Below are 14941 nucleotides of genomic sequence, written 5' to 3' on the forward strand. Positions count from 1 at the left end.
CAGCATACAATGACATTCTAGACAATTCTCTGCTTCCAACTTTGTGGCAACAGTTTGGGGAAGGCATTTTCCTGTTTCAGCATGACAATGCCCCCGTGCACAAAGCGAGGTCCATACAGAAACGGTTTGTCGAGATCGGTGTGGAAGAACTTGACTGGCCTGCACAGAGCCCTGACCTCAACCCCATCAAACACCTTTGGGATGAATTGGAACGCCGACGGCCTAATCGCCCAACATCAGTGCCCGACCTCACTAATGCTCTTGTGGCTGAATGGAAGCAAGTCCCCGCAGCAATGTTCCAACATCTAGTGGAAAGCCTTCCCAGAGAGTGGAGGCTGTTATAGCAGAAAAGGTGGGACCAACTCCATATTAATGCCCATGATTTTGGAATGAGATGTTCGACGAGCAGTTGTCCGCATACTTTTGATCATGTAGTGTATTTTTGTAGCCTACCAAGGCCTACGCATGGAATGCAATTCAGGCCCCGTGTAGCTCAGTTGGTAGAGCATGGCGCTTGCAACGCCAGGGTTGTGGGTTCGTTTCCCACGGGGGGCCAGTATGAAAATGTATGCACTCACTAAGTGTAAGTCGCTCTGGATAAGAGCTTCTGCTAAATGACTAAAATGTAAAATGAACCATGGATTATTGCCATAATATTGCCAATATGTCATACCATTATTTAACATGTCCATGTTTGGTTGATGATTAGAAATAAATTATTAGTCTTTAGCCAATGTCAGATTCTACCAACACCAGAATACCTCATATTCTTATGTAGTCTATTTGCAGAGGCCCGATAATAATTATAGACGGGTGACGCTAGAGCGCGGGCGCGCGCGACAGCGGCTACCTTGTCATTTTGATCAGAACGAAATCATACAATGAAGCAAGACGAAATGAAACGGGGTGCTATAATGTTGCAACACCAAGGCTACATGCTAAGGTCTTTTCTCATCCCATCTCCTTGATTTGTTCATGTCTAGTCCAGCCTGCTAAATGCAATGTATACGCCATGTAGTCTTATTTATAAAGCAGATTACAGCAAATTAGGGTAGGCTACATATCGGTCAAGATAGCTACTCACTCACCGTCTGGGCAAACAACATGAAAGCAGAACATGTAAATCTCCTAGTGTCGCACAATATGTTTTTTCAACATGTTATGATAGAGAGTGTTGACTTGTATCTACTTTAGGATAACAACATAAAGATGGATTTACAGTGTTGACAGGGTTACGACTGGGAAGGGCATATCTCGGCCATAGCACTGCCCAATAAACAGAGTCGAAATTGGCAAGGAAAACGTTTCCTCCTTCCTTGTGAGGGAGGGCGGTACGGTTTCATCTCACTCTGTGACACATATTACACGGTAATAACACGACAAACTGTCAAAAACCGTAGGCTATATAGTCTCTCCACCTGCAGACATTTTACCATATTTACTGTGGTGTTGCTCTGTCGGTTGGTGGGTAAAAATAAGAGTCGCGGCCGTTTGCTTACCATCTTGCCGGTTGGATGACGAAATAGGTTGACCCGGAGATGTGAACGGGGAAAAAACTATATTAAACGGGGGTCTCGCTATTACAAAACACGGTGCTCGTGATATTCAGGTTCTTGTTTATTTTTTGACCAGCTCCTCTCTCTCTTTTACCGTCGGTTTCACTGCAGTGGTACAGGGAAACCCGCAGGGCGGAGTCAGTAAAGCAGAGGAGGGACAACCGAGGTGTGGAGGGAGAGGAGAGGAGCCAGCAAGCCGCCTACATTTCTAAATAAAAGTCCCTATGTTCAAAATGACTTACCTTAGAGCAGAATATCGACAAGGAAAGACTGCGATTCATGCTTTGGGACTAGCAACTGCCAGTCTTCCAATGTAGCCTACCCCAAATTAAAAAAAGAGATTGCGGTCTGCCAAGGTATCCCCGAGCCGACTAGGTGAAACATCTGTCGATGTGCCCTTGAGCAAGGCACTTAACCCTAATTGTTCCTGTAAGTCGCTCTGGATAAGAGCGTCTGCTAAATGACACACAAAAAAGGTATGGTGCCCCTGGAGCAGTCTTAAGGGTTAAGTGCCTTGTTCAAGGGCACAATGGAAAGACAGCTCACATGCACACTCCTCTCCCTTCAGTGTTATGTGAAACAGATAACTTTTATTGTGAAGATCTCAGCACATTCTCAACGCCATGTTGTGGATTAATGTTGCGTTCATAACATTTGGGAAACTCGTAAAATACTTGCATTACAGCACATCCGGGGAACTCAGCTCAATTTTTTTCCCTCCAATGTCTGTTTGCACAAGTGCACCACTCAGTGGTGGAAACTATGCAGTGCATGCAAGAATATCCCCATTGTCCAGACCCACTGTATGGCTACTGCTATTCTTAGACAGGAGCCACAAGGACCCTGTGGATGTTGTGTCCAGTCCCCCCCCCCCGCCCCCCCCATCCCTTTCGTTAGGGACAGGGCCTATGGGCTCTATCGTCCAGAGTTCTCACATATCCTGCCTAATCACACACAGCCAACAGTAGAGCTGATATAAAGTGTCTAACATATAACATAATACACTGTTTATATAATATTCGCCATTTAGCAGAGCCTTTTTTATCCCAAACAACTTACAGTCATGCATTCTTTATATGGGTGGTCCCAGCGGGAATCAAACACACAATCCTGGTGTTGCAAGCGCTGTACTCAACCAACTGAGCCACAGAGGACCACAACATTATCACGCAACCTACTAAAAGAGTTGCATTTTCATGCAAGATTCATCACAGCAGAATGTTTTCATACTTCATTTCCGAGGCATGCAAGTCCCCAACCTCATACTAGAAGCTATGGATGGATACATATCATGCTCCTTTCAGGTTTTCTTAGACTGTAAACCTATAAGTAGATTTTTCACAAAAAAATAAAATAAATTAAGATGCAACTGACCCAAAACCACAATTAACCTGGTTGCACTTTACTATATTTTAGGGTATAGAAATGGCCAGGTATTAAGAAACTACATGGGACAATAGTAATTACACAGTAATAACCTAAGAATTACTTGTTTGTTTCCTAGCATTCAAATGACCAAAAAAACACACACGTCTTCCCAAATATATTTACTATTCAAATACATCCACAAAATGTTAAAGCTACCATGATTTACATTTAAAAAAACATATCCAGTTCTCACAATCTATTTAAATGTGTAGTTACATTCAACGATGCTCTGACAATTATACAACATTTGGTTGCATTTTCGCTACATATCTCATAGTAAGTTATATTGTTTCAAAAATATATACGTGTTCATTAGGGGCACACCGTAGCAAAACATTTTACAACGGAAAACTAAAACAGGCTATTTTATTGGCTAATTTCAGGTGCTGCGTTTTCCTTTCTGTTTTCCATGAGTTCTCCTACAACTCCAGCACCTGCGGAAAATACCTGGATGGGCCTATGTTCTTCAGCTTTTGTAATTTCAGGTAGTACCTCCCGGTTTCACTACGTTATCTTCCGTTTGGTGCCTAATGAACACAACCCTGATGCTGTCTGTGTTGGTTGGTCGGTCAGACAAACAGCTCCTTGTTGACCCACATCAGGCTGCGTGTCTCGTTGGGCTTGCACTCGTACTCGATGCTGTTGAAACTGTTTCCCCCCTGGCAGTGGTCCCTCTTGTTGTAGTTGTAGAACTTCACCTGCCACACCACCTCAAAAGAGCCCACCTCTGTGAACTGGGAGGGGAAATAATAAGGTCTTTCAGAGTTAATCGGTTAACTGAAGTTAACTTTTTGTAATTTTAGTGTACTATTTTTTTTCTCTCGCGATTAATCGCATTGTCTGAAAGAGTTCAAAATAGACTGAAAACATCCCAAAATACATAATCTATACAGCTAAAAAAAACTAACATTTACATGGACATTTTTGTCATTTGGCAGAGGCTCTTATCCAGAGCGACTTACAGTTAGTGGGATTCATCTTAAGGTAACTAGGCGAGACAACCACTTATCACAGCCATAGTAAGTACACGTTTACTCAATAAAGTAGCTAGCTATAAGCAAAGTCACACACAGTAAGAAAAGCCAAATCGTAATTATACACACTGTGGAGGCACGGCACAGCTTCAGCGCTTTCGTCATCATTTGCATCACGAACAGTAGACACCTTGATACAGAATATCCTACATGCCTAATGGTCTATAGGGATCGTTGTGAATGTGTTCATATGGATCATGCTTAGCCTGGTTTTCAGATCTGTTTGTGCTGTCTTGCCCCAACACCTATGGTCATGGCATGACAACGCCCACAGGAGTTGGCTATACCACACAAACAGATCTGAGACCAGGCTAGAATTTAAGCACCACAAAGCTTCAATTAAACACTGAGTCTCAAATAGCAACCTGCCCATTTCAATAGCTCTAAATTTATGGGGAGATTGTTCCATTTAATTATTTCTGCTTTCATGTTGTTGAGTAATGGGATGAAGTTATCTTTATATATGTGTTGGTTGTTGTCACGTATTAAGCACCCTAAGTATTACATGTTTTTTGTGATCCACTTAAAGGATTGCTGTAGATCATTAGTTATTCTTTTTCTCATTGCCATTATTATTTTATTTTATTCACATTCATTTTATATCGTGAGATTTTAGAGTATTCCTGAAAATATTTTTAATAAGGGGGACATTGAGTTTTCAATATTAGTCAGGTACATCAGGATATCGTCTGCAAATAAGTTTAGTTTATATTCATGTTTACCAATACTGATACCTGTTACGTTTGGGTCCTGTCTAATTCTTTCTGCTAGCGGTTCAATTGCCAGTGCAAACAGGAGGGGGGAGAGCTGACATCCTTGTCACGTGCCCCCTTCTAAAGCTTTTTCACCTGATAGTGTATTGTTTGTGTATATTTTTGCTTTAGGATATTTATATAATATTTTTATGAAATGTATTATTTCAGCTGGAAAGTTGAACGCTTCCAAAGTTAAATAGAAAAGGACGCTCAAGCCGGTCAATAGCCTTTTCAGCATCAGCAGCCATTATTGATAAATCTACATCTTGTATTTTAGCGTATTGTATTATAATGAAACATGTTCTTGAATTTGTTTGTAAGTTTCTATTTTTAATAAACTCTGTTTGATTAATACATATCAAGTCTGGTAAGACTTTTGCCATTCTGTTGCTATGAGTTTAGTTATTATTTTATTGTCGCAATTTATTAAATGTATGGGTCTGTAATCTGTTGGGGACTCTCCAGATTTTCCTGGTTTTCATATAACTGAAATAACTGTTTGATACATGGAACTCGGAAGTACTGAATTGAGTGACATGTGTGTTGTCATTTGATTAAATAGTGGCGCTACTTTGTTATTGATTCTAGGAAGGCTACAGGATCATTCCAATTCTTATTTAATTCATATAGATTTCATAGCATTATAGCATTATTGTTCTTAATTAAAGCACTTGTATCCTTATCTTTTAAAATATAACTGGTTTGGCATGTATTTGTGTTGTGAGTGCTATTTTTTGCCATTAAATCTACATTTCTAACTCAGATGTAACTTTTGCCAAGTATGAGCTTATCATTCCCCTAATGTATGCTTTAAAAGCATCCTAAATAATGTCGGAGGTCGGCTTTTCACTCTATGTCTACATTTGTAATGGTAAAGGTCTTTATTTTTTTGCTTACGTATTTAATACATTTCGGGTCTTGAAGATGCGCTCCATATTCTGTCACCAAGTGTATTTTCTGTTGGTGTAATTAAGCATGATACAGGAGAATGATCCGATACCACTATATCATGGATTTTAGAACCCAGTATATTGTTGAGTGCATTTTTTTTTGGGGGGGGGGAATGTGGTAAATTCTTGAATAGGTTTTCTTACTTTGAGGAAAAAAAGAGGTAGTCTTTTGTAGTTGGGAATAATAATCTCCAGGTGTCCTGTAAAATATTTGTAGAGATGACATTTTTAAGCCTCTTTGGAGGTTCCTTGAATTTCCCTTTTTATTGCTATGTCTGACTAACTTGCTGAATGCTTGATTTAGGTGACCAGCTAAAATAATGGTTCCTGTCTGGGTTTGATATAATATATACTGCTAAAAAAATAAAGGGAACACTTAAACAACACAATGTAACTCCAAGTCAATCACACTTCTGTGAAATCAAACTGTCCACTTAGGAAGCAACACTGATTGACAATAAATTTCACATGCTGTTGTGCAAATGGAATAGACAACAGGTGGAAATTATAGGCAATTAGCAAGACACCCCCAATAAAGGAATGGTTCTGCAGGTGGTGACCACAGACCACTTCTCAGTTCCTATGCTTCCTGGCTGATGTTTTGGCAACTTTTGAATGCTGGCGGTGCTTTCACTCTAGTAGTAGCATGAGACGGAGTCTACAAACCACACAAGTGGCTCAGGTAGTGCAGCTCATCCAGGATGGCACATCAATGCGAGCTGTGGCAAGAAGGTTTGCTGTGTCTGTCAGCGTAGTGTCCAGAGCATGGAGGTGCTACCAGGAGACAGGCCAGTACATCAGGAGACGTGGAGGAGGCTGTAGGAGGGCAACAGCCCAGCAGCAGGACCGCTACCTCCGCCTTTGTGCAAGGAGGAGCAGGAGGAGCAGGAGGAGCACTGCCAGAGCCCTGCAAAATGACCTCCAGCAGGCCACAAATGTGCATGTGTCTGCTCAAACGGTCAGAAACAGACTCCATGAGGGTGGTATGAGGGCCCGACGTCCACAGGTGGGGGTTGTGCTTACAGCCCAACACCGTGCAGGACGTTTGGCATTTGCCAGAGAACACCAAGATTGGCAAATTCGCCACTGGTGCCCTGTGCTCTTCACAGATGAAAGCAGGTTCACACTGAGCACGTGACAGACGTGACAGAGTCTGGAGACGCTGTGGAGAATGTTCTGCTGCCTGCAACATCCTCCAGCATGACCGGTTTGGCGGTGGGTCAGTCATGGTGTGGGGTGGCATTTCTTTGGGAGGGCGCACAGCCCTCCATGTGCTCGCCAGAGGTAGCCTGACTGCCATTAGGTACCGAGATGAGATCCTCAGACCCCTTGTGAGACCATATGCTGGTGCGGTTGGCCCTGGGTTCCTCCTAATGCAAGACAATGCTTGACCTCATGTGGCTGGAGTGTGTCAGCAGTTCCTGCAAGAGGAAGGCATTGATGCTATGGACTGGCCCGCCCGTTCCCCAGACCTGAATCCAATTGAGCACATCTGGGACATCATGTCTCGCTCCATCCACCAACGCCACGTTGCACCACAGACTGTCCAGGAGTTGGCGGATGCTTTAGTCCAGGTCTGGGAGGAGATCCCTCAGGAGACCATCCGCCACCTCATCAGGAGCATGCCCAGGCGTTGTAGGGAGGTCATACAGGCACGTGGAGGCCACACACACTACTGAGCCTCATTTTGACTTGTTTTAAGGACATTACATCAAAGTTGGATCAGCCTGTAGTGTGGTTTTCCACTTTAATTTTGAGGGTGACTCCAAATCCAGACCTCCATGGGTTGATAAATTTGATTTCTATTGATAATTTTCGTGTGATTGTGTTGTCAGCACATTCAACTATGTAAAGAAAAAAGTATTTAATAAGATTATTTCATTCATTCAGATCTAGGATGTGTTATTTTAGTGTTCCCTTTATTTTTTTAAGCAGTGTAGTTTGAATTCGATCAAAAATAAACACCAGGTTTGCCCCTGGGGGGATATACAATGAAATCAATGTGTATTTTTCCCCATTTAAGGTACAATTCAAAATTACACATTAGTGCAGGAAATTAAGAAATGTCTTTTAAAATGCTGGAAATTAAACAATTAACTATGCAAATGAGCAAAAGCTGGCTCATCTCTAATAAGCGGCTGTGGTGTTCAGGGATTTAAGCAAATAAATGCCCAAGCTATTAATTGAAGTTTGCAGGTATTTGTAATGGGACTCATGAACTGCTCTGAATGAACTTGTCTACTAGTTAATTGTTTTGTTTACTAGTTAATTGTTTTGTTTACTAGTTAATTGTTTTGTTTACTAGTTAATTGCTTTGTTTACTAGTTAATTGTTTTGTTTACTAGTTAATTGCTTTGTTTACTAGTTAATTGTTTTGTTTACTAGTTAATTGCTTTGTTTACTAGTTAATTGTTTTGTTTTCTAGTTAATTGTTTTGTCTATTTGTTAATTGTTTTGTCTACTTGTTAATTTACCCTTTGCTAAGCCCCGCCCCAGAATGTTGGGCAACCAATCACAGCGCTCCAATGGATAACATCTCACAATTAAAACGCGTGAAAGCCAGTGAGGGTTATGGTAAAAAACAGAGTTTTCTACAAAAAGTAAATGTTTAAATGGCTAAATAATTGAACAGTTTGTTCAATTATTTGCTACTGTACTTGCTAACAGGAGTGCTTGCTACTGTTATTCCTGAGACAGTTAGAGTATCTTTCTAATCCCGAATTATACTCATGTTACATTGTTTGCTAGCTAAATTGGTTAGCTCTCAGTCTCACTGACCACCAAACGTTGCTAACGCTAGCTAGCTAGCCACTTAATATAACTTGTTTTCTCAAAATGTATTTTAGCTAGCTAAGTTAGCATGTTATGAATACAACTCCCATCTGCTGTTGACATAAGGATACGATTTGAGAGCACTAATTAGCTCCAAAAGTGGTTATAGCTTTGACTGCATGCTGACAGTGAATTCAGAGCCATTCAGTGGCTAGCTACACTACAAACATAATTTGACCAGGTTCCCTTGAAGGAATTGTAATGACAGTCCACAACAACATACCCAATAGTTTTATGATTAGCAAGGGGTAGTCTGTGTTTCATTTCATTGTGTATTAGAAACACAGTTTAAGATCATTGTGAGGGGATTTCGCCAGTGGTTGAATGGGAAATTGGGCTTCCTGGGAAAATGTTGTTTGAGGTTGCAACAGTAACCAAGGCGGACGGGGCTTAGCGAAGGGTCAATTGTTTTGTCTACTTGTTCATTAAAAAATAAGGTAAATTGTAAAGTATTTTATGTCTGTAATCCCAGGAAGACTGTACCTGTCGTCATGTCAAAAATGTTCCCTTATTACCTGCAAGCTGATCTGTACAGCTTGTCTGTCTCCACTCTTGGTGTGAGTCATGCCCTCTGTGTCGTAGATGCCGGTGTAGACCCCAGACTCGGGGTCTCTGGACTTCTGCTCCAAGGGGAAGGGGACTCCACCTACACTCATGGTGCTGAGGACAGGACAGGATCACAACAGTTACATAACAGACAATACTTTTGTGACCGCTTGACTGGGGCAGGGGTTGGGGGTGGATTGGTGACACTGGGGACATTGTTTGACATTGCAGCCGACAGTGCAGGAGACTGCTGAATGACTGACTTACAAAGACAGGAAGGAATAACCAAATGCAGAAACACATCTGAGTGCATGTATAGCCTACTACTGTAGGAAACCACGTCAAAAAATAGGGAGCCTTCAACCATGCCGCTCTCTGTCAAACACGCTGGAAGCCAGGACAACAACCTCTCCCTCAACGTCAGCAAGATAAAGGAGCTGATCAGGCACTACAGGAAACGGATGGCCGAGCACACCCCCATTCACATCGACGGGGCTGTAGTGGAGCGGGTCGAGAGCTTCAAGTTCCTAGGTGTCCACATCACTGAGATACTACTGTATCATGGTCCAAACACACCAACACAGTCGTGAAGAGGGCACGAGAACATCTCTTCCCCCTCAGGAGGCTGAAAAGATTTGGCATGGGCCCTCAGATCCTCAAAAGCTACAGCTGCACCATCGAGAGCATCTTGACTGGCTGCATCACCGCCTGGTATGACAACTTCTTGGCATCCGACCGCAAGGCACTACAGAGGGTAGTGCGTATGGCCCAGTACGTCACTGGGGCCAAGCTTCCTGCCATCCAGGACCTATATACCAGGCGGTGTCAGAGGAAGGCCCAAAAAATCTTAAAAGACTCCAGCCACCCAAGTCATAGACTGTTCTCTCTGCTACCGCAAGGCAAGCGGTACCGCACGGCAGGTCTTTGACCAAAAGGCTTCTAAACATCTTCTACCTCCAAGCGATAAGACTGCTGAACAGTTAATCAAATGACTACCCAGACTATTTGCATTGACCCCCTTTTTTTGTTGTTGTTACACTGATTCTCTTGCACCGGCTCTATGCACACTCACTGGACTCTACCCACACACTCACTGGACTCTACCCACACACTCACTGGACTCTACCCACACACTCACTGGACTCTACTCACACACTCACTGGACTCTACCCACACACTCACACATACTACACTGACACTCTACACACACTGCTGCTACTCTGTTTATTATCTATCCTGATTGACTAGTCACTTTTACCCCTACCTACATGTACATATTACCTCAACTACCAACACTGCTGCTACTCTGTTTATTATCTATCCTGATTGACTAGTCACTTTTACCCCTACCTACATGTACATATTACCTCAACTACCAACACTGCTGCTACTCTGTTTATTATCTATCCTGATTGACTAGTCACTTTTACCCCGACCTACATGTACATATTACCTCAACTACCAACACTGCTGCTACTCTGTTTATTATCTATCCTGTTGCCTAGTCACTTTTACCCCGACCTACATGTACATATTACCTCAACTACCAACACTGCTGCTACTCTGTTTATTATCTATCCTGATTGCTTAGTCACTTTTACCCCTACCTACATGTACATATTACCTCAACTACCTCGTACCCCCGCACATTGACTCAGTACCAGTACCTCTGGTATATAGCCATGTTACTACCTGGTACCCCTGCACATTGACTCAGTACCAGTACCTCTGGTATATAGCCATGTTACTACCTGGTACCCCCGCACATTGACTCAGTACCAGTACCTCTGGTATATAGCCATGTTACTACCTGGTACCCCTGCACATTGACTCAGTACCAGTACCTCTGGTATATAGCCATGTTACTACCTGGTACCCCTGCACATTGACTCAGTACCAGTACCTCTGGTATATAGCCATGTTACTACCTGGTACCCCTGCACATTGACTCAGTACCAGTACCTCTGGTATATAGCCTCGTTATTGTTGTTTATTGTGTTGAAAATATTTCTTACTTAAACTCTGCGTTGTTGGGAAAGGGCTCGTAAGTAATCATTTCATGGTAAAGTCTACACCTGTTGTATTCGGCGTGCGACAACTAAAATGAGATTTTATTTAATCGGTAGTGGATTTGACACAATCTGGCAGCGACTTCTGTCTCCCTGCACCTGCCGGACACAAACCTAAACCAAACCCTAACTTTAACCCAAACCGCTTAACCTTATGCCTAACCCTTACCTTAAATGAAGACCAAAAAAACGTATTCTTGTTTTTATGCATTCGTAGCCTACGATATAGCCTAGCCAATTTAGACTGCAGCTAATGGTAACTCTAACCGCTCGCCCTCTCACATAACTCCAACATCGAATCACAACCTCCTACGGCTTGTGTCTCATCAATGCTCTCAATGACCAATTGAATTAACCGATAAATGAAATTAGATGAAAGCGGTGACATAATATCCACGGGTTGTGATCTTTGCCAAGAGAACATGCCGAATTCTATTCCTCACACCATGAAACACTGAGTTAGGATAATAAAATGGACATCAACAGGCAGTGATGGACAGTGACAGAATATTCTCATCAGAGGAATTGTCACAATGTAACCTATTGAAGTGGATAGACATTATAACAGAAGAATATTGCCTGATGTGCGAGCGCCTGTACTGCATTTCAGCCCACCATACTTACGTTGCCTCTGCAGCCCCAGGCTTGACAACCACTTCAATCTTGTACTTTGACCCCGTTAGCAATTTAATCGTCCTGGTTTGGCCAAATCTCGCACCGTCCGATTTGAAGAACACGGCACTGTTATTTGGTAGCAATTTCAATGAAATTCCAATCTTGACGATCGCGATAGCCATTCTTGTTGAGGTATGAGCTTGTGCTCAAATCCAATCCTACCTGAGTGAACAACAGAGAGGCGCAGATGTGAAACCGTGGCCTGCACGCTGGATTCCAACAGAACTATCGATGTAGAATATTGTTGTGATGTGAAAGCACGGGTTTACAATGTAAAAACTCATGGCAGAAGGCAGAGCCGAAAGTAATTTTCACTGCCCTAGCGCGTAATCCCATGTACACACACGTAATCCTCCTACACATGCAATCTAATGAGACAAAGATAAAAGGTTCGTTCTAAACTACTTGGCCTTGTAGAGAAAAAATAAACCTGCATTTTGTTAGAGTGGACTAGAGGATAATCAGGCCCTGGGAGTCCAGAGTGGACTAGAGGACAATCAGGCCCTGGGAGTCCAGAGTGGACTAGAGGACAATCAGGCCCTGGGAGTCCAGAGTGGACTAGAGGACAATCAGGCCCTGGGAGTCCAGAGTGGACTAGAGGACAATCAGGCCCTGGGAGTCCAGAGTGGACTAGAGGATAATCAGGCCCTGGGAGTCCAGAGTGGACTAGAGGACAATCAGGCCCTGGGAGTCCAGAGTGGACTAGAGGATAATCAGGCCCTGGGAGTCCAGAGTGGACTAGAGGACAATCAGGCCCTGGGAGTCCAGAGTGGACTAGAGGACAATCAGGCCCTGGGAGTCCAGAGTGGACCAAAAGAAAAGACAATTGTTGAAGAAAAATCTGTTCTTGTAGTCGAGAAAACTGTTAAGCATTCACCCAGGTTTTATTCAATAGTGACCTGCGCAGGGGAGACCTTTTCTCTTAGACACAAATACAAATACGTTTTAGCTTATATAAGCAAGGAACATCTGGTTTATCTCAGTATTCTCTTTTTTGCTGAGTTTTCTTGGCAAGCTTATCTATTATATAAGACATATATATATAAGACATATATATATATATATATATATATATATATATATATATATATATATATATATATATATATATATATATATAGGTGTCCAAGTGATACACAACAAAATGGTCCCATCATAGCCCATATAAAACTGTTTTATAGCCCATTTATTACTATGTCAGCCCTCCCATACGTTTATCTCAGCTTGGCATCTTTTTGGTGTCGTTTCCTTCACTCCTTCTGTGCTGTGTGCACCTTCCCACTCGCTCACACACGCACACGCACGCACGCTCGCTCGCACACACACACACACACACACACACACACACACACACACAAAGACCCTCCCCATGCCACTCACAACAGAGAAGAAAGGTAGATCCAAGTTGGCTGGACTTTAAATATAAAGAGTAGCTGGCTACTCACTAGCAGGTGGGCTTTAAATATAAAGAGTAGCTGGCTACTCACTAGCAGGTGGGCTTTAAATATAAAGAGTAGCTGGCTACTCACTAGCAGGTGGGCTTTAAATATAAAGAGTAGCTGGCTACTCACTAGCAGGTGGGCTTTAAATATAAAGAGTAGCTGGCTACTCACTAGCAGGTGGGCTTTAAATATAAAGAGTAGCTGGCTACTCACTAGCAGGTGGGCTTTAAATATAAAGAGTAGCTGGCTACTCACTAGCAGGTGGGCTTTAAATATAAAGAGTAGCTGGCTACTCACTAGCAGGTGGGCTTTAAATATAAAGAGTAGCTGGCTACTCACTAGCAGGTGGGCTTTAAATATAAAGAGTAGCTGGCTACTCACTAGCAGGTGGACTTTAAATATAAAGAGTAGCTGGCTACTCACTAGGACGTGGGCTTTAAATATAAAGAGGAGCTGGCTACTCACTAGGACGTGGGCTTTAAATATAAAGAGGAGCTGGCTACTCACTAGCAGGTGGGCTTTAAATATAAAGAGTAGCTGGCTACTCACTAGCAGGTGGGCTTTAAATATAAAGAGTAGCTGGCTACTCACTAGCAGGTGGGCTTTAAATATAAAGAGTAGCTGGCTACTCACTAGCAGGTGGGCTTTAAATATAAAGAGTAGCTGGCTACTCACTAGCAGGTGGGCTTTAAATATAAAGAGTAGCTGGCTACTCACTAGCAGGTGGGCTTTAAATATAAAGAGTAGCTGGCTACTCACTAGCAGGTGGGCTTTAAATATAAAGAGTAGCTGGCTACTCACTAGCAGGTGGGCTTTAAATATAAAGAGGAGCTGGCTACTCACTAGCAGGTGGGCTTTAAATATAAAGAGTAGCTGGCTACTCACTAGCAGGTGGGCTTTAAATATAAAGAGTAGCTGGCTACTCACTAGCAGGTGGGCTTTAAATATAAAGAGTAGCTGGCTACTCACTAGCAGGTGGGCTTTAAATATAAAGAGTAGCTGGCTACTCACTAGCAGGTGGGCTTTAAATATAAAGAGTAGCTGGCTACTCACTAGCAGGTGGGCTTTAAATATAAAGAGTAGCTGGCTACTCACTAGCAGGTGGGCTTTAAATATAAAGAGTAGCTGGCTACTCACTAGCAGGTGGGCTTTAAATATAAAGAGTAGCTGGCTACTCACTAGCAGGTGGACTTTAAATATAAAGAGTAGCTGGCTACTCACTAGCAGGTGGGCTTTAAATATAAAGAGTAGCTGGCTACTCACTAGCAGGTGGACTTTAAATATAAAGAGTAGCTGGCTACTCACTAGCAGGTGGGCTTTAAATATAAAGAGTAGCTGGCTACTCACTAGCAGGTGGACTTTAAATATAAAGAGTAGCTGGCTACTCACTAGCAGGTGGGCTTTAAATATAAAGAGTAGCTGGCTACTCACTAGCAGGTGGGCTTTAAATATAAAGAGTAGCTGGCTACTCACTAGCAGGTGGGCTTTAAATATAAAGAGGAGCTGGCTACTCACTAGGACGTGGGCTTTAAATATAAAGAGTAGCTGGCTACTCACTAGCAGGTGGGCTTTAAATATAAAGAGGAGCTGGCTACTCACTAGCAGGTGGGCTTTAAATATAAAGAGGAGCTGGCTACTCACTAGCAGGTGGACT

At 42.6% G+C, this 14941-nt stretch overlaps 1 protein-coding gene across 1 annotated transcript; it reads right to left on the bottom strand.

The window, feature by feature from the left end:
* Positions 1–3170: 3170 nt before the first annotated feature.
* cnrip1b (cannabinoid receptor interacting protein 1b) lies at positions 3171–11967 on the bottom strand (the record flags this gene model as incomplete). The annotated part of the gene is made up of 3 exons (XM_084198979.1): positions 3171–3718; positions 9071–9215; positions 11795–11967. 3 exons carry the CDS (start codon positions 11965–11967, stop codon positions 3554–3556), a joined length of 483 nt encoding a protein of 160 aa, XP_084055105.1. The 3' UTR covers positions 3171–3553.
* Positions 11968–14941: the final 2974 nt, after the last annotated feature.

Source organism: Coregonus lavaretus (assembly GCF_964263955.1).
Source record: "Coregonus lavaretus genome assembly, contig: HAP1_SCAFFOLD_271, whole genome shotgun sequence".
NCBI classification, from domain to species: domain Eukaryota; kingdom Metazoa; phylum Chordata; class Actinopteri; order Salmoniformes; family Salmonidae; genus Coregonus; species Coregonus lavaretus.